The sequence below is a fragment of the Trematomus bernacchii genome, unplaced genomic scaffold (assembly GCF_902827165.1).
Source record: "Trematomus bernacchii unplaced genomic scaffold, fTreBer1.1, whole genome shotgun sequence".
Classification (NCBI taxonomy): Eukaryota; Metazoa; Chordata; class Actinopteri; order Perciformes; family Nototheniidae; genus Trematomus; species Trematomus bernacchii.
This window is the reverse complement of record NW_022987665.1, coordinates 611,730-630,030: the sequence shown is the minus strand read 5'-3', so window position 1 is coordinate 630,030 and position 18,301 is coordinate 611,730. Positions and strand designations below refer to the sequence as shown.

Here is an 18,301-nt window from a genome sequence, read left to right as displayed (position 1 = left end):
GGTGGCGACATTCACCTTAAACTGTTTACTAATGATAACTTCAGAAATGTCTTACAATCACTGACCATCGAAATATAGATATGGACACTTCATTTGTAATTTTTCATAGAGTTAAAGGTTAAAAAAGAAAGCAATTGGCAAGTAATTTTGTTTATGCAAATTAAATGGTAAAAAACGTACAAATAAAGCGTGGGAACTGGGTTTATTGGATCCAGAAGACCTCCTGGTTCCTGACGTTTAACCAATATCACTATTCTATAACTATAATACAGCAAACGACCAAAACACACAAGAGCGATTAAAAGAAAAAAAAATGTTGCAACTCAAGTTACATTCTCCACAGTACAAAAAGCTGAAAGTAAAAAAGCAGTTTTCCTGAACCACATGTCAGGAGAAGATATAATATGAAAGGTAAAGTAAGGCCTCCAGTTAAAGGTCAGAGGTCAGAGGTCAAGAGAGGAGCTTTCTCTAGTAGGTCTTCATGGCCATGGACGATCCTCCGCTGTCGTGCTTTCTGATCTGATGGATCATCAGGATGCTCATCAGCAGGCCCAGCAGCTGGAAAAAAGACAGGAAGACAGTTAAAAAAACGGACCAATCAGAAGACACTATTGCAGAAGAGAGAAATAAAAAGGTAAGCAACTTTAAAATCTACTTATTTTTACCCCATGAAGCGTTTTACCTCATAACTAACTTGCTCGGAATTAATAACAACAAATTCTACATTTACTTCGGTTATTTTGAGGTCCAAAAGCAACATTAACATTGCTGTTAAATCAAAAAAAGTGTAAAATCTGACCCAATTTTTATATTGTTTTTTTTTTTTTACCAGTATAGCTCATCAGTATTCGAGTAAGAAGTCTTGTGTTGAACAAACCCAACGTATTAATCTTTGTATTCAAGGTTTGGTTGTTTTTTGTAATCTCTTACAATCAATAAACAATCACTAGGTATACCATTAGATTATCTGTTATTGATGGACAGTCACCAGAGAAATTAGCCAAGATTTGCTGACTTTTCTGGTGCCGAATCCATCAACACGGACAAAAAATAAGAATAAATAAGAAACTTACTGCGAGGACTGCAAACGTGAAGTAGAAGCCCATAAAGATCTGGAAGATGATGTCCAAAATCGCAAAGAGAACATTGCTGCAGCTCTGCAGGAGAAAAAGATGGAGAAAGGGTCATTATCTGGAAACATCACAGGAAGGAGAACTGGATGGTGTCTTGGTTAATTGGTTAATTGATTGAATACCGTCGCGTAGATCTCGTCTGGGCCTGAGGCTCCCTGCAAGAAAAACAAAGGTACAGAAAGTCAAAAACAAGTGTTCAAGAACAGCTATAAATGCATTTGAACAGATGAACCACACGTCGTAAAGAGGAGGTTATTTAAGGCATCCCAAACCCTTAACCCTTTACTGTATTAACTAAACCTGTAAATATATGAAAACCCTGGGTAATGCAACAATATTTGATGTCCTATGATGATGACTCTTTCTTGCTTTACTCAGACAAGTTTTAATGTTACTTTCAAAGCAATACTGAGAATTGTAAATCAATGAGGTATTACCCTCATACAAATCACTGTTTAGAGTTTTAAAGACACTCAAACACAGAACTGCCATAGCGTTTAAGGGTTCTTAGGGAAATAGGATTCAGTATCTTAATCTATTCATTATGTGGACAGAAGAAGCTCGAATGGCACCACCAACCCTACAACTCATAGACAATCCATGTCTACCATCATTACTTAAAATCATACACAGCTTCCAGATTATTTAGTCAGAAAAAAGTGGCTTTTGCATTTGCACGAGAACTCATTTTTACTTTGAAAAGGGGCTGACTGATTACCTATACAGTATATTTCTAAACCTGTTCCTTCAGTTTCATTTAACAAAACCTACCACAGGTTTGGGTTTACATCCAGTCGAAATGGAGAATCCTGTATATTGGTCCTTGCACTCACAGGACTGAGGGATGTCGTTTCCCCAGTCGCTGGAGCTGACCACACCACAGCAGTGGCCCTGAAAACATACGAGACAAAAGGTTACACAAGGTGGGAATTTAGCCTAAAATGTATCCATTTCCAATGCTTCTAATGAGTTAAGATAAGATAAGAAGTACTTTACTGATCCTAATTTGGGATTTGTTTGCATTGCAGCAGCATAAAAAGACAAGGCAGTGTACATTAGAGAAATGAAAAGACTAGAAAAAAACTATCCAAAATGTAAACATCTCAAATAGAAATTGAACAGCATTAAAAAAGTAGAAAATATACATGTTGAAATACAAATGTACAGTAACGAAATATAAAGCAGGCATAGGCGGATTTTGCGGGGGGGCAGTGGCTGAAATATGTTACAGCATTACTACGTCTAAAACTGTTCCAATACAAATATTTCGTAAACATTTTTTTTTTTACAAATCTGAATAATATCATGTTATGTTTGAAATAATTTCATTTCTGAGCGGTCGCATTTTGTGACGTGTGAGGTTAAGGCAGTGTTTCTCAAAGTGGGGGGCGCGAGAGACCAGGAGGAAAAATGGTTTTGAAAAAAATCATAAAAAATCATAATTTGAAAAATTATTGATTCGAAAATATTATGATACAGTACAGTACAAGTACGTCTGGGTCTCTGTGTTTCATTCAAGCTCGGCTCTGTGTGTATGTGGAACGAGCCATTTTGTGTGCGTGCGTGCGCGCGAGAGAGAGAGAGAGCGCACCGGTACCGGAGATCGTTGTTGTTAGCTTCTGGTGCTAGCGAGTTAGTGGCCGGGTCTCAAACGGTTTGGTCACGATTAATGTAAACAATTATTTCCGAGGCACACGTTTATATGATCATTATAGTTATACAAAAATAAGAGAATAAATGAAAAACAGGTATGAAATACTATATGACAGAAAAAAAAGAATAAAGTTTAAAAGGGGAGTGATTTGTAAAATATCCATAAAGAAAAAGTAAATCTGTTTACAGTTCTGTTTCAAATGGGTCTTGAGAGATGTATCCATAGATCTCTCCATGTTGCTCTCAAAGTGCACCAGATTGATGCTTTTCACTTCAATATTTAAAAGAAAATCTTCCCGGGGGAGCATGCAAGTTAGGTCCACTCCCCACCTATAAAAACAGCACTTTACCCCTGCTTACACCTATATGCCGTGAGCTGATTATCGAGCCTTCATTGTAACAGTCACACTGTGTATTTGTGTGGGGATTGTTGCAGTAGAAAATTCCACTGTAGCACCCGGTACATTAATGAGAAACCCTAAATGTTTGAGCACCCTCTATGAAACGTCAAGCTACCCCACAGCACCCCCAAAATAAATCTCTGGCGCCGCCACTGAGCCTGCAACCCCGATTTGAAGAAATGTGCAGTGCAAAACAGGCTCATTGCAGCCACCTGTGATAAGACACACTTTTTGGCCAAATATCAGCATTTTCTTTCTTTTCATTTTTTTGCACAGATTGCAAAGTGGAAAAGTATTATAACTTATTGTTCTAGCAAAGGGATTGCACAAATGTATTATGTATTTATTGTTTTGACCACACAGACTTATGGAGCATTGTTTTATTATCACTGTTCTAGCAAAGGAATGCTCACGTTCATATTGATGTATTTTAATAAATGTTAATTTGGCCCATTACGTGACTATTTGTGTTGGGGGGGCCCGACTTTTTTTTTTCTACAAAGGGGGGGCCTGACAGAAAAAGTTTGAGAACCACTGGGTTAAGGACGCTTTTTTTTTGCAGACAAGTGATTCAGCTATTGTATTACAAGAATTAGCAGTAATGGATATTCCAGCCGCTCAAAATTCACCCTCTCCTTCTTAGAGCAGAGATGGACCTTGTTAAAGCCTCTGCTGTCGCACCTGTTGCACTTGAGCATCTTCGAAAGACTGTTAAAAAGGACAGCTATCCAAATCTATACAAGATGCTCCAGTTGGCACTAACTCTGCCTATCGGATCTGCCACCTCTGAGAGAAGTTTTTCTGCAATGAGGAGAATTTGGAACTGGCTGCGGTCAACGATGGGAGGAACAAGATTTTCTTCACATTGAGGACGACATAACCGCACAGCTCGGACCCGGCGCCAGAACAAATCTACAGAGAGGGCATATGATTTTCATGGGAGGGCACACAAAACCGTCATGTGCCGCGGCCAGTGTCGACGCCAGATATTTTCTTTTGGGGGTGCTGTGGGGTAGCTTGACGTTTCATAGAGGGTGCTCAAACATGTAGGGTTTCCCATTAAGGTACCGGGCGCTACAGTGGAATGTTCTACTGCAACACTCCCCACACGCAAATACACAGTACACCTGCGACTGTTACAATGAAGGCTCGAAAATCATCTCACGGCATTTAGGTGTAAGCAGGGGGAAAGTGCTATTTTTTTTAAGTGGGGGGCGGACCTAACCTCCTCTAGGGGGGTCCGGGGGCATGCTCCCCCGGGAAGATTATAAATAATAAAAAACGGGCGCCGGGTCTGGCACAGCTGTCACCTGAGGGTATAGTGGACATATATGCGGAACGTAAAAAAAGGCGTCTACTTCTGCACTAAGGTAGGACACTGGTTAATAATATTGTAGCGTGTTCAAAGGGATATAGTAGTTATCAAATAAGTATAAGATGTGCACAGTTATGATAAGTTTTACAGTTATGTAATGCACTGTTGTTGGGGGGAGAGACCGCCCCTTCCATATGAGTGTGTGTGTACGGCGGGCATGAGGCGTGCTTGACGGGACGAGTTGTGTTCGTATGTGGAAAAGTCATACTCAGACCCCGTTTACACGAGGACGAAACGGGTTGTATCCGCATAGTTTCTCTTGCGTATAGCCCTTTCATTTACATGAGGCCGTAACAAAACGATAGAAACGGACCCCGCAAACGATAACGGGTCCCAAGGTGGATAGATTTGCAAACGAAACGCTCTGGGGGGTCAAACGGATCCGTCTGTACGCCTCTATACGATCATTTTCTGATAACGATTAAATAGCCCCGCCTCCCTCTCTCCACGTCTCCCTCTCCCCACGTCTCCCTCTCCCCACCTCTCCTGCTCAGAGATCAGCTGCTGGGCTGAGGAGGAAAAGAGAGGCTCCGTTTATTATTCTTATATTATTATATAGAGTCGTTATCAATTTGTTTTAAAACTCAATAAATAACAAAGACCTCTGACCGGCACTTTTCCAATTTTGTACGGAAGATTTAAACTTTAACGGACATGTTGACCGGTGAAAAAATGTTAACGGAAACTCTGCCGCACGGTCCCCTCGTCCCTTGGAAGAGGCGGAGAGGTGGGTGTTTTTCATCTGCTGGTGGACTACCGGAGAGAATTACAGCAGGAGCACACGCCGTCCACCGCGGAGAATAAACAGAAGGGCAACCATGCTCCGGGGTCTTCTTCGCTGCTTTTGGTGTATTTTGTGGCGGCAGCAGCGCCACTTACAGGCCTGGCATATGTACTACAGCGTTTCCAGCGTTTCCAGCGTTTCCAGCGTTTCCAGCGGTCTCGTGTGAACGGACACGTTAAATGAATCGAATGAGTGTGAACGGAAGATTTTTTTGAAAACGCATACGGTGCGTAAACGCAAACGTTCCCGTGTAAATGGGGTCTCAGTGCGGTGAATGCTGGCTTTATTGCTACTGTATCCGTAGCACCCCATGCAATAGTTGGGACTATGTATTGACGTCAGTAAAAAAGGTTTGTCCCCCCATGCGCAAATGTCAAACTCCGCCCATGAAAGCAGGATATTATATATATTAAGTGTGTAAGGAATGGAATATTAAATATGAAATCGAATATAAATGTAAAATGTACAGTGTGATTTTTTATTAATTAATGTAATCATCAATGTACAACCCTTAAATAAAAAATAAAAAATATGTGTACTTCCTCTAACGTACATTGGAAAGCATTCATCCTAGAAGAACCATGTTTTAGGTTAGCTAGACTACATTTGAAAGAGTTTAAAAGTGCATTTACACGCTCTTCGAGTTGCATTAGCAGCAATCTCATTGCTTCTTCTTCCATGAAAGGCTTTGCCGCTTCAGGGGACGCGGTGTCATAAGAATCCTTCAGCTACACAAAAAGAAACAACAACATTAGCATCAAGACCGAGAGAGAAGGTTTAAAGAATGTTAAGAAAGTAAACTTAAACTAGCATCAAGTTCGAGAAAACACAATTTAAAGAAAAGTGTAGTTTTGTAACATCTTCTAGCAGAAAAGCTTAAATATACAATTCTTAATTATGTTTTCATTGGTTTTATAATCACTTAAAACCTAAAGGTAACTAGACGGAGTGTTAGCATCACGGTAGCTAGCAGAGGTGGGAGTAAGTCCTACATGTGCAAGTCATGAGCAAGTCTCAAGTCTTGACCTACAAGTATCAAGCAAGTCCCAAGTCACTGTGGTGAGAGTCAAGCAAGTCAAGTCATTGCTCAGGTTAAGTCAAGTCAAGTCAAGTCATACGAAATTCTGATGAATAAGCCCAGTTTCCGCATTTAAATCAGTGAAAAGACAGTGGTTATGAAAATGGATTTAACCCACACTATGATCTTCATTACAAACACAGTTAATCGTTTGAAATCTAATTTAGACCGATGACAATCATATTAGATTCATATTAACCCTAGAACTGCAGACAATATAGCTAGGACTCAATATAGCTAGGACTCAATCAGTCTGTTCAAAAAGGCAGAATTCCAGGTAAGAAAATCATATATGGCATTTGCCATTACACATATTTAATTTAAATGTCTGTTAACACTAGAACCACCAACAGCGTCAGCACCTACAGAGATATCATTTTCAAATCATTTAATTTGTTCCTCTTCATAATTTCCTTATAAACTAAGTAGGACGATTTAAAACTCACTTAATTGGGTTAATTTAGAAATTGCTTCAGTTTATCATCATAACAGATCAAAAAGTTCAGATTCATTTTACAATAAATCAAGGAATGATGCACTTCTACAAACAAAAACAACATAATTAAAACATTTAAACAAACTACTAAAAGTAGATGAACTACATGATTCAACAGTTTACAGTAACTTCTGATAACACAGGGGAAATAAACGAGGCATCTTTTTCCTCTATCTCTCTCTCTCTCTCTCTCTCTCTCTCTCTCTCTCTCTCTCTCTCTCTCTCTCTCTCTCTCTGTCTCTCTCTCTCTCTCTCTCTCTCTCGCTCTCTCTCCCTCTCCTGACAGCCCGTCAGTATCGGGGTTAGTCAAAAGGAATCCCTTGGCGGTTCTAGTGTTCATTTACCGTTTTGTCTTCTCTTTGCAATGCTTAATCGATTTGAAAACCAAGTCTAACGTAGCTTAAACTTAACGTTAGCTTTCTAGCTAAACACAACACATTCACGCCACCTTTCTCAGTGGGTTTTTTGTAGTGACGAATGAAGTGGATGTTGTGGTGGTCGTGTCACTGATCTTTATGCTGCAGACCCTGCATACCGCTGTTCTCTTCTTATTAGCGTCATCGACAACATAATCCTTGAATCCAAACTTCACTATTTTTGGAGTAACGCTAGCCGCTGCCATGTTAACTGACACTCCTGCCGTCTAGTGGGTTGCCAGGTTTGCGCGCATGGCGCTATAATCACCCAATCACGTTTTTCGAAAAAACTAAACGTAATATCTCACTACAACGCAAATATTTTATTTTAAACGGTCAAGTCCTTTCAAGTCATCTGTCTCAAGCTTAAGTCAAGTCTCAAGTCATGAATACCAAGTCAAAGTCAAGTCAAGTCTTTTATCAATGTTAGTCAAGCAAGTCTCAAGTCAAAAAATATGCGACTCCCCACCTCTGGTAAATAGAGAGACTGTAGCATCAAGGTAGATAGAGAGAACGTTAGCGTGAAGGTAGCTGGACAGAGTGTTAGCATAAAGGTAGCTGGACAGAGTGTTAGCATCAAGGTAGAACGAGAGAATGTTAGCATCATCATAGATAGAGATGTTAGCATCATCATAAATAGAGATGTTAGCCTCATGATAGATAGAGATGTTAGCATTAGGGTAAATAGAGAGAATGTAGCATCAAGGAAGAGAGAGATAATGTTAGCATCAAGGGTTTATAAAGAGAACGTTAGCATCAAGGGTTTATAGACAGCACGTTAGCATCAAGGTAGATATAGATAATATAAGCATGAAGTCAGTTAGATATAGAGAAAGTCACATGTAGGTAGAAATAGCATTAGGAAAGTAGGTAGCTAGATAAACAGATTACCGTGTTTCTTGAGACAACGACAAGAATGCCAAAGATCAGCATGATGATCATTCCCGCCACCATGAAACCTGCAAACTGTTAATCACACAATGTCAGAACACTCCTGTTAAATATGGTGGTTAATCTAAAGAAACACAAATTAGTGTCATACTGTAATAATAACTTAAATTGATATAGTTTCTTACATTTTTTATTGAAAAAGTATCTGCTCTTAGGCTAGCCCACACTAATGCTACCCCAGATCCTGCTCCTTTTCTGTGCCCTGCTGTCCTCGACCACTTTGAGCCTGTATCCCTCTCTTCTCTCTCGGATGTAGTCAAGCACCTGCGGCCGACAAACTGCACCTCAGACAGCATTCCCTCTCGCCTTCTCAGAGATGTTTTAGGATCAGTTGGAGCAAGTATTTGATTACTTATAAATACCTCTCTTAGCTCAGGATGTGTCCCAGCTGCCTTCAAACATGCCGTGGTTAAGCCACTACTTAAAAAGAAAAATCTCGACCCTTCCATTCTCGCAAATTTTAGGCCCATCTCCTAGCTACCTTTTTTATCAAAAGCCCTGGAGCGAGTAGTCTACGCCCAGCTGCAGTCTTTTTTAACCACGCATGGAATCCATGAAAAGTTTCAGTCTGGCTTCAAACCCATGCACAGCACTGAAACAGCCCTTTTAAGAGTTTTTAATGATCTGCTCCTAGCCGCCGACTCAGGTAGCCCAGCTGTCTTGGTGCTGTTAGACCTAACAGCTGCCTTTGACACTGTGGACCATAGCATCCTGTTGTCACGGCTTGAACAGTCCGCTGGCATCACAGGCTCTGCCCTTGCATGGTTCAGGTCCTACCTGACAGACCGTAGCTTCTCAGTGCAGCTAGGTGCCTTCTCCTCAGCCAAAGCCCCTCTTACCTGTGGGGTTCCCCAAGGCTCGATTTTGGGCCCCATCCTTTTTCTACTGTACATACTGCCCCTAGGTTCAATTTTCACAAAACACAACATCCCCTTCCACTGCTACGCCGACGATGTACAGATCTATCTGCCACTCAATTCAAATGTTAACTCATTACAGCTATTGATGGGCTGCTTAGCAGAGATCAAATCCTGGCTGAGCCAAAATTTCCTCAACCTCAATGAGAGCAAGACTGAGGTTATCTTTTTTGGACCCCAACCTCTAGCCTCCCAGGTTGATATTCTGGACTCCCTCAAAAATAATATCCTCCCCTCCCCGCTTTTTTAAAATACGACTATTGGCCAAGACTAAGTCGTTTTTATCATTTGAGGACCTGGAAAGGGTTATTAATGCCTTTGTTACCTCGAGGTTGGACTACTGCAACGCTCTGTACGTGGGTATGGACCATGCGTCAATTAAACGCCTGCAGCTAGTCCAGAACGCAGCTGCACGTCTACTCACTGGCCACAAAAAGCGTGACCACATCACCCCCAATTCTGGCCTCACTACACTGGCTTCCAATTCGGTTCCGAATTGATTTTAAACTCCTTTTATTTGTTTTTAAAGCACTAAATGGGCTGGCTCCGGCCTATATAGCTGAACTCCTCCAGCGCTACACCCCAACAAGAGCTTTAAGGTCTGCTGACCAGCTGTTGCTGATAGTGCCCAAGACCAGGCTCAAAACCCGAGGGCACCGAGCCTTCGCAGCAGCTGGCCCTAGGCTCTGGAACACTCTGCCCCTCCATGTGAGGTCGGCCCAGACCCTAGGGGTTTTTAAATCTACTCTTAAGACACACTTCTTCTCCCTGGCCTTCTCGTCAGAGCGGAGCACGACTCCTGACATTTCCCTGTGTTTTCTTTTTAAATATCTGTTGTAATTTATTGTCTTTTATTGTGATTATAGAAATGTGTTTTTATGTGATTGTAGTTATTACATGTACAGCACTTTGGCCCGACCAAAAATCGCTTTTAAATGTGCTCTATAAATAAACCTTGATTTGATTTTATTTTATTTAATAGCGCCTTTCAGGGGACCGAGGGTCGCTTTCCAGAAAAACAAAACAAAAAACAGTCAGACAAACCAAACAACATGAATTCTTCCTCTGTTTCACATCTTGTACGTACTATTTTGAAGAGGAGTTGTTTCTCCATGCATGCGGCAACGATTCCAAAGACAGAGAGGACGACGACACAGGGGGCAAACACCAAAATCCAGACCAGACTCGGAGCCCCCACCGCCGTAAACTGAAAAACAGGACAACACAAGGTCAAGTTTCTTTCATTTTGCAAAGTATTAAGCACAGATGGGCCCATATTTCATCCTCAGTATCTCAATCTCAATCTCTATTTATTTACATAGCACATTTAAAACAACTTCAGTCGACCAAAGTGCTGTACAAGGAACAAATATAAAATAACACAATAGGAGTAAAATAATAAAACAAGATAAAAAGTACAAAAACCTAGAATCCCAAACGTAAAACATCCTCTACTGAATGTTCAAAGCTCCTTCAGACTGGAATAATGTACCACAAAATATAGGACGCTTAACTTATTTTCAAATGTCTTCTTTTTTGCTGTTAACTGTACATGCTATTGATCAATTCACAAGTACAAAACACTATTGTTTGTATTAATTGTTTTTATTGGTAGGAACATGTATTAATGTCCACATTTGTATCCTTAATGTTTGTGTTGTGATCGTAGTAGTCTTGACTGTTGGTTGTTTTGTGACGTGATTTAGTTTTTAGTTTTTCTTTTCACTGTCTTGCTGTTCGTACCATGTTAGGACATACCTGTTGAAACATGATGGTTCATTTCAAGGGGTCTATCCTAAACTAACACATTTCAAATAATAATATGTTGTGTTTCTGAAGATAAATGATTCATTTATCATGATCAACATCTGAGAAAAATACGCTACTTAGCCAGGCTACTTTAGTTCATAAAAAGCTTGTTCTGAAATCGATGTTCAGAGCTGCGTTTCTGGCAAATGCATCATGAAAAACTTAGGGATTTATAAAATACTCAACAGATGTTTACTTCATCTCAATTACAAGCAATATAAACAGCATATATGGTTAATATTTGCCCTTTTACATTTGTTAGATGACATTAATGAATTAAAGTGCTGCTTGTCTTTTTGCCCACTGACCGGCTGGTCCTGTGGCTCGTCTTTTTTTTCATGGGATTTATTGACAATGAAATAAACCATCAACACATTTTAACTGAGCTCAAAAAGGCCAGTGCTAAAAAACAAGCTAATGCAAAAAAAGGTAAACAGCAGTTCCTCTTATGGCCAATGGAGGGCTAGTTCCAATTCCCATAGATAGCTGCAAGAATAAGTCATAAAACCTTAAAATGACTCCGAATTGTATCACTTCCTGTCTGCTGGAGTGGAAGTCAATGGTTTTCTGAATGTGTTTTTGGTTGTTAGCCTGAAAGGAGGTCTGTGGTTAACACAAGCTGAGGAGATTTTTATTCTACGTAATAAAATACATCAGGAAAAAAAACCCTGGTAAAATTCCATAAACGTTTGTTGGAGATTATTTTCTGCAATAACCCAAAATCCAATGGAAAAATCCCCTTGTTTTTTGTGGAGGGAACCAGGGAGATGCTACCTTCAGGGTCCACAACAGAAATAGGACATCCCTGTACCACTCTATGGTTTTATGCTTGGTTTGTCAGCAGGATTACAGAAAAACTAAAGGCACAATTTGCATTAAAAATGGTGGAAGAGTGTAGCCTTGGCCAAGCAAGAACCCATTACATTTTGGATCTGAGTCATGATACACAACTATGTTTCACTTTTGTTCATATTTAGAGGTATGGCTTTGGTGTCAGAGTCAATGTCGGAATAATCAGAAAAAATGTGTCCAATCTGGAAAAATGTCAGGTCCTTTAAATTTGGAGAAACTTATCAGAGAAACTTATCAACATATTGACATAAAAGGCCATCGTTCATAAAGTTAGAGGCTCATTTAGTTTTGTAAACCTCTGAATGGTCAAAATGTTGAATTGAAAATATACTAATTTGCATTTTTTCTGCATTTCGAAAAGCCAAAATGTAGGACTTGTTGTGGATTCACTATCTGTGATGTTGTTGTTGTTGTTGTTGTTTACCTGGCGGCTGAAGCCGGTGTCATCCACTGCTAGGTAGATCAGCACACAGGCGAGTAGCTGAGGACAGAATCAAATATGTTAAAAACGCCAGGTATGGAGGCTGAAGAGTGCCAAACAATATAGATTTTTGGAAAATTGAGGATAAAAGACAACATGTAAACAATTTAGAAATAAATTAAACCAATTGGAAAATAAACTAACATATATTTAAATGGAATAAAAAACACAAATGGCAAATTGTGTTTCTCCCTTCATGTCTTTTGTCATTTTTTTTATTTCTACCTATCTAGGAAGGTTTCTAATTTCTCTAATTTCCCTTCCTCGACTACTCGAATCCTCGGTCCTCCGGTAATGACCTGGAAATGGATTTCAGCGTGCCATGTTGAAGGACATCTCATTTCTCTAAATGCACATCGAGGATCGAGGATTGAGCGTCTAGGAGGCTCTCTGGAAGAGCATTTCAGTGGTTTTGTGTTAGAAAAGAAAGCAACCAATCAGATATTTTTCTGGGTCTCTGGGTAGAATATCCTTCAACCAGGGTATTCTATATCCTTGATAGAATAGAGTGGCGAAGTCACGCCCATCTACTTCCGCCCCATGGGACCTTATTTCGGAAAAATAATGTATTGAAGTCAATGGAGAGAGAAAACGTATCTTTCGATCCCGTTTGAATTGTGCCATGAATTACACATATGATGTTTGTCAATCTTAAAAAATCATTTCCATGTCAAAAAAGTCACAGTTTGTCGTAAAACTGTTGAAATATAAGACTATGAAAAATACGCAACTAGAAAGTCTACAAATCCCAGAGTCGCGTAAGTGATGTCATAACTGATGTCACAATTGTTTTCCTCCACTAAATATAAGAGATAGCTAAGCTAAGATAACTTTAACAAGATGCCTGTGTGCTTAGTACCAGGTTGTTATCATACCAGCAATGGGTCTTGCTCATTCTTTTCGCTTCCGTCTGATGAAAGGACCAGGAGTGGCTTGATCAAGTTAGCTACCTAGCTAGTAGCTAGCACGTTAGTTAGCATTACAGCCTTAGCCTTGTCATTTTTATTAGCCTTAACTCGAAGTAACATTAAGTAACCCAAAATGTTAAACAGTAAGAGTAGTAGTCATATGTCGTGAACCCTTTGAAGAGTACTGTCACACCGGTGTGATCATTCTATAATACAACCATTTAAGCCCGGGGGAGAAATGCTAACGCTAACGCTACATTAGCATCGGCGATCTTTTCTACTTCATGCTATCTGCACAAATGGTTGACATTAATCATTAAAAAGACCAGGCAGAGAGAATCAAAGGAAGGCAGGCAGGCAGCTTTGCATGACATTCTTCTGGACGTGTTTCATTGTGGTGACAGTGAGGGTAGTCACTGTATTTGTAGTGACGGCCATCTTGGTGACGTGTGTTGTTGTGCGAGGCCAGAGATGTAGTTCATTAAAATGTGTTACTTCACAGTTTTACGACACATTTTTATTTTTTTGACTTGCAAAATTATCTTTTAAATTGACAAACATCATACTGTATGTGTAATTCGTGGCACAATTCAAACGGGATCGAAAGATAATCTTTCTCTCTCCATTGACTTCAATACATAATTTTTCCAAAATAAGGTCCCATGGAGGTCCACCGGAAGGGGAGGGACTTTGCCACTCTATACCCTGGCCGTTGCACTGAATGAGAGCGTACTTTTGGATTGACAGTTTGATCAACCAATCATATGTTGATTTGTAGCCAATGGACGTATTGTAGTGGCAAATTGTATATGTTACCTAATATGGTAAAACCAAATGCAGTAGTTCCATGATGATGTATTCAGTTAATGTCCTTTGCTATACTTATGATTAACCTTAACTGTGTCTGGGTGTCAAACACAGTGTCTTGACTAAGTTCCTGTGTTTCTTCCCTGTCCCATAACAAGTTCCTGCTTTCCCCACTTCCATCTGTCTTTAACAAGTTCCTGTTTTTCTACATTAGCAATGTACAGTTTCTGTTCCTCTGGAAAGGCGTTGCTTATCTCTCTTTCCAGCCCAGTAACAGTGACAGGTGATGAAGTGTTGTTGAACTGTCAAGATCCTATACAACTTACACACACACTTCTCTCTGTGTGCACTCTTGCAGAATACTCTGTACTCTGTGAGACTTGTACCTTCGAAGCGCTTCGAATAAAGAACCAAAAAGACAACTCTGTTTGTTTCACCAGTTTATTGATTGATCATTCTAATTGTATATCTCCACAGTATTGACTAGGTCTAAGATTTCCATAGCAGTATTCTTTCAGAGTTCCCCTCGGTTCCAGGGTACTCAAGAGTCTAGAGGGCCCGGTAGTTCACTGGCTCGAGACAGAGGATCTAGATCAGGGGTGTCAAACTCAATTTAATCGCGGGCTACATTAGCATTATGGCTGCACTCAAAGGGCCGGTTGTAACTTTAAGACTATATAAGAATACATATATAAATATATATATAAAATAATGTATTATATTAAATTATTGCCTCTGCATTGGATTATTATCAGATACTGTAGGGTAATAACTTCATAATTAGCTACGTCTGAAAGCAGAAGTCTGGGGCAAATAATTGCAAGTCTCTTCAGTGAGAATGTCACAAGTTAAACAACTGAACTGCTGAAACAACATCCATAACATTAATCTGCTACTTAGTAATTATTTATCTATTTATCTAATATATCATTCCAATAACTTGCATATAGACTCTTATTGCACTATTTCACTATTTCACTTTTTTAAACTATTTTTCTTTTTGCATTTACTATTTACTATTTACTTGCACTATATTTTTCTGTTTATCTGTTATTGTGTTGCTCTGTTGGAGAAGCCTGTGACCTAAGATTTTCATCGGCATAACTACACTGTAGCTATGTTCGTATGACAAAATAAGGAACCTTGAAGTGACATTTAAAAAAACAAGTGACATCTTTAAAAAAGGAAGTGATTTTTTTTTTTAAAGTAAGATTTTGAACAAAAAGTGACATTTTAAAAAGAAGAGTCAAATTCTGAGAAAAAGGCACATTCTAAGAAAAAAGGCATATTTTGAGATGCATTGTGGGACATGTAGTTTATGGGCAATGTGCTTCTGTAAATCATCATGTAACCGTATAATAAACATATCATATTCTTTCAGAGCTCTTGTGGAGCCACAGAAAATGAAGTCACGGGCCGGATTTGGCCCCCGGGCCTTGAGTTTGACACCCCTGATCTAGATGAATGCGACGAAGCAATTCATCTGCCTTTTTATTGTTTTTAACGTTGAAATGGAAAGTGCAACAGGTGAAGATGATGTTGTTCCGGAATTCTTGTCAGTACCCTTTTCAAGACGACAATTCAGTGAAAAGACGGACATTATAACGGCGGGTGGGGCGGCGGCGGTGGCGGGGGGTGTGTTTGTGTCTACAGAAGGTCCAGTTGTGATAGACACGGTTCGCCACCGATAAACCAAATAACATCTGAAAAGATATATATTTGTATTTCTTTCGAGCAAATCTCTAACTTTTCTGGTTTTCTTCATCATAATCAAAATGAATTCCTGATTTCTTGGGTTAAAATTGATTTTCTGGTCCCAACAAGATAAAACCCCATCTTTGTTTAATAACAAGTGAAATAATTTAAAAAAAAAGTTTTATCAAAGTGTTGTGACTTCTTGCAGTCTTCATTTTGTAGCATATTTAACTATTTGTATAAATAATGATTTTTAAACACAGACAATTATTATTAAATATTTAACTTGGGTTTTCGTATTCCAGTCTTTTTTTCTCTCTTTTTTCTCTTTTAGCCCAAACACAAAACAACATTGAGAAAAAGGAGCAATAATAATCATAAAAGTTTGTACTCACTGCAAACACCACATTGAAGTAGATAAAGAGGCATTTGATGCATCCGTTAATTTTCCCCATCTTCAGTTTTGAGAGTTTCTCTGAGAGATGAAACTGCGTGCTGACACTGAAACACAGAGGGTGTGTGTGAGAGGGTGTGTGTGAGAGGGTGTGTGTGTGTGAGATGGTATGCAGGAGTGTATGCTTTGATGCTGAGAACACAGATCTGCACGACATAGAACAGATCTGCACGACACAGAACAGATCTGCACGACACAGAACAGATCTGCACGACACAGAACAGATCTGCACGACACAGAACAGATCTGCACGACACAGAACAGATCTGCACGACACAGAACAGATCTGCACGACACAGAACAGATCTGCAGACAAAAGAGAGAGTGATTCTGATCTAGTTCATTTTTCTCATTTGTTTCATTGCATCTTTTCCATTGAATATGCCATAAAACATTTTAGGTGAGTTTCCAACAACAGAGACAGTTGTCCAACTTTATAATCCTGAACGTCACCAAACGCTCTGTCCCAGCTGTGTGCGTCACTCTTTGCTTCAGAAGCTAGGCAAGAATCCTTCCTGGCATTCGGAGAACGAAGAATGGAACAGGCTAGCAAGTGTGCAGGTGTGCGTCATCTGAGAGGCCCCGCCTTAAATTGAGCGTGATTTGTTTGAAGACTCATAACTGATTTGTGAAGATCGAAGATGTACTTGAGTAACTGTATTTTGTCAAATGATCATCTCTCCAGGACAGAACCACTAAACCAGGGTGTGCTTGCTTTTCTCTTCAAAAACACCAGATTATCCTTGTTAATTAAACGACATTGATAGGTTTTAGTGTGTGTACAATGCTTTTGTCACGTTTTCCCCTTCAATTCTGAGAAACATGTCGTTTTGGATGGCCGAAGACATGACATTACCCATTTTAGTTTGTAATGGAGGATTGTGGAGGATTCCTCTCCTTCTCCCTTCTCTCCCTCTGTAGTTTGATTACAGCCCTTCTTTCAGGCGCAGTGCTTTTAAAGGTGCAGCGACGCTGATTAGTAATTAGGGAATGATTTCAGACAGCTGCCACTCTGTCAATCAGCCCGACTTTTTAACCCTTTGATCTCCTGTGATGATTTTCCAAGTTGACTTCACAGCCAGAATGCCCCGGAACCGGAAGCTGTCATACACTCTAGTAGCTATCATAGCAGCTATATATGAAAACTCCGTTATTGACATAAAAATGGAATAATGGATTATCAGTAATCATTTCAAAGTGACACAGACACATTGGATTAACCTATGGATTAAACTTCAGCCGCGTTTTTATCGTTTTAATGCCATTGAAGACCACTTTTGATCAGAAACAGCAAAAAGTTAGACAATGTCCCGTGTTTGCTCCATAAAGCTACGTGGTGTGATGTCTGGGTTTGCTTCCCGTGCCGCGAGTTCTGATCGCTCAGTGATGATACTTATATGTCTGGAATCTGTGGAATCTCAGCTTGCTAATCAATATATTGTTTGTGCAGATCCGATAAGTAATACGGGTATTTTACCTTGAGTTCTATGCTAAGTGTGTTAGCATTTTTTTGCTCAGGGCTAATTCAGAGCCTTTGTTATTACCCTTATGTTTCGTTTTGCTAAAAATGGTAATATTGTCTGATAGCTGAGTTTCTTCCCGTTAAGTGGGTATGACACATTCATAGTTAAATGTTAAGAAGCCCTCAGACGCTGTTTCTTGCAAGATGTTGCGTTTTGCCCGCGCCCGCGGGGCTGTGGGGTTTAACTGGTTAAAGTATCACGATATTTGGACTAAGTTCCTTTATGTCGACATTTTTATGTATTGCTTTGTTAATGTGGAGTTACTTTGAAAAAACAATAACGTAAAATGTTTAATTATAATTTTATTTAGTAGTTCTATGTTCTCCAGAGGTCATTTTAGTACATTTGAAGGTTTTGTTGTGTTTTAAATTGAGTAGAAGCCGGTAATAAAGCTTTTTGAATTCATATTTCTATTAAAAAACATGCCTTATAGACGTTTTATAATAAATGTTGCATGAAAAAAACAACGCGTACTGGAGAAGAAGTGTATGTAAAGGAGCAGTACATTGAAATACTCCATAAAAGTACAAATATGTCACAATAGTACAATACCACTGTTTATAACATG

At 39.5% G+C, this 18,301-nt stretch overlaps 1 protein-coding gene across 1 annotated transcript in view; it reads right to left on the bottom strand.

The window, feature by feature from the left end:
* LOC117487134 (23 kDa integral membrane protein-like) overlaps nt 1–16,296 on the bottom strand; it is a 16,422-nt gene extending 126 nt beyond the window's left edge. The window contains exons 1-9 of the mRNA XM_034135793.1: nt 16,152–16,296; nt 12,290–12,346; nt 10,292–10,411; nt 8,228–8,302; nt 5,979–6,074; nt 1,905–2,024; nt 1,256–1,288; nt 1,074–1,157; nt 1–558 (exon numbers count right to left, since the gene is read on the bottom strand). The exon at nt 1–558 is cut by the window's left edge and continues 126 nt beyond it. Of these exons, the coding sequence (XP_033991684.1) occupies nt 469–558; nt 1,074–1,157; nt 1,256–1,288; nt 1,905–2,024; nt 5,979–6,074; nt 8,228–8,302; nt 10,292–10,411; nt 12,290–12,346; nt 16,152–16,211 (735 nt within the window). The 5' untranslated portion in view covers nt 16,212–16,296 and the 3' untranslated portion in view covers nt 1–468. The remainder of the gene's footprint in view (nt 559–1,073; nt 1,158–1,255; nt 1,289–1,904; nt 2,025–5,978; nt 6,075–8,227; nt 8,303–10,291; nt 10,412–12,289; nt 12,347–16,151) is intronic.
* Nucleotides 16,297–18,301: the final 2,005 nt, after the last annotated feature.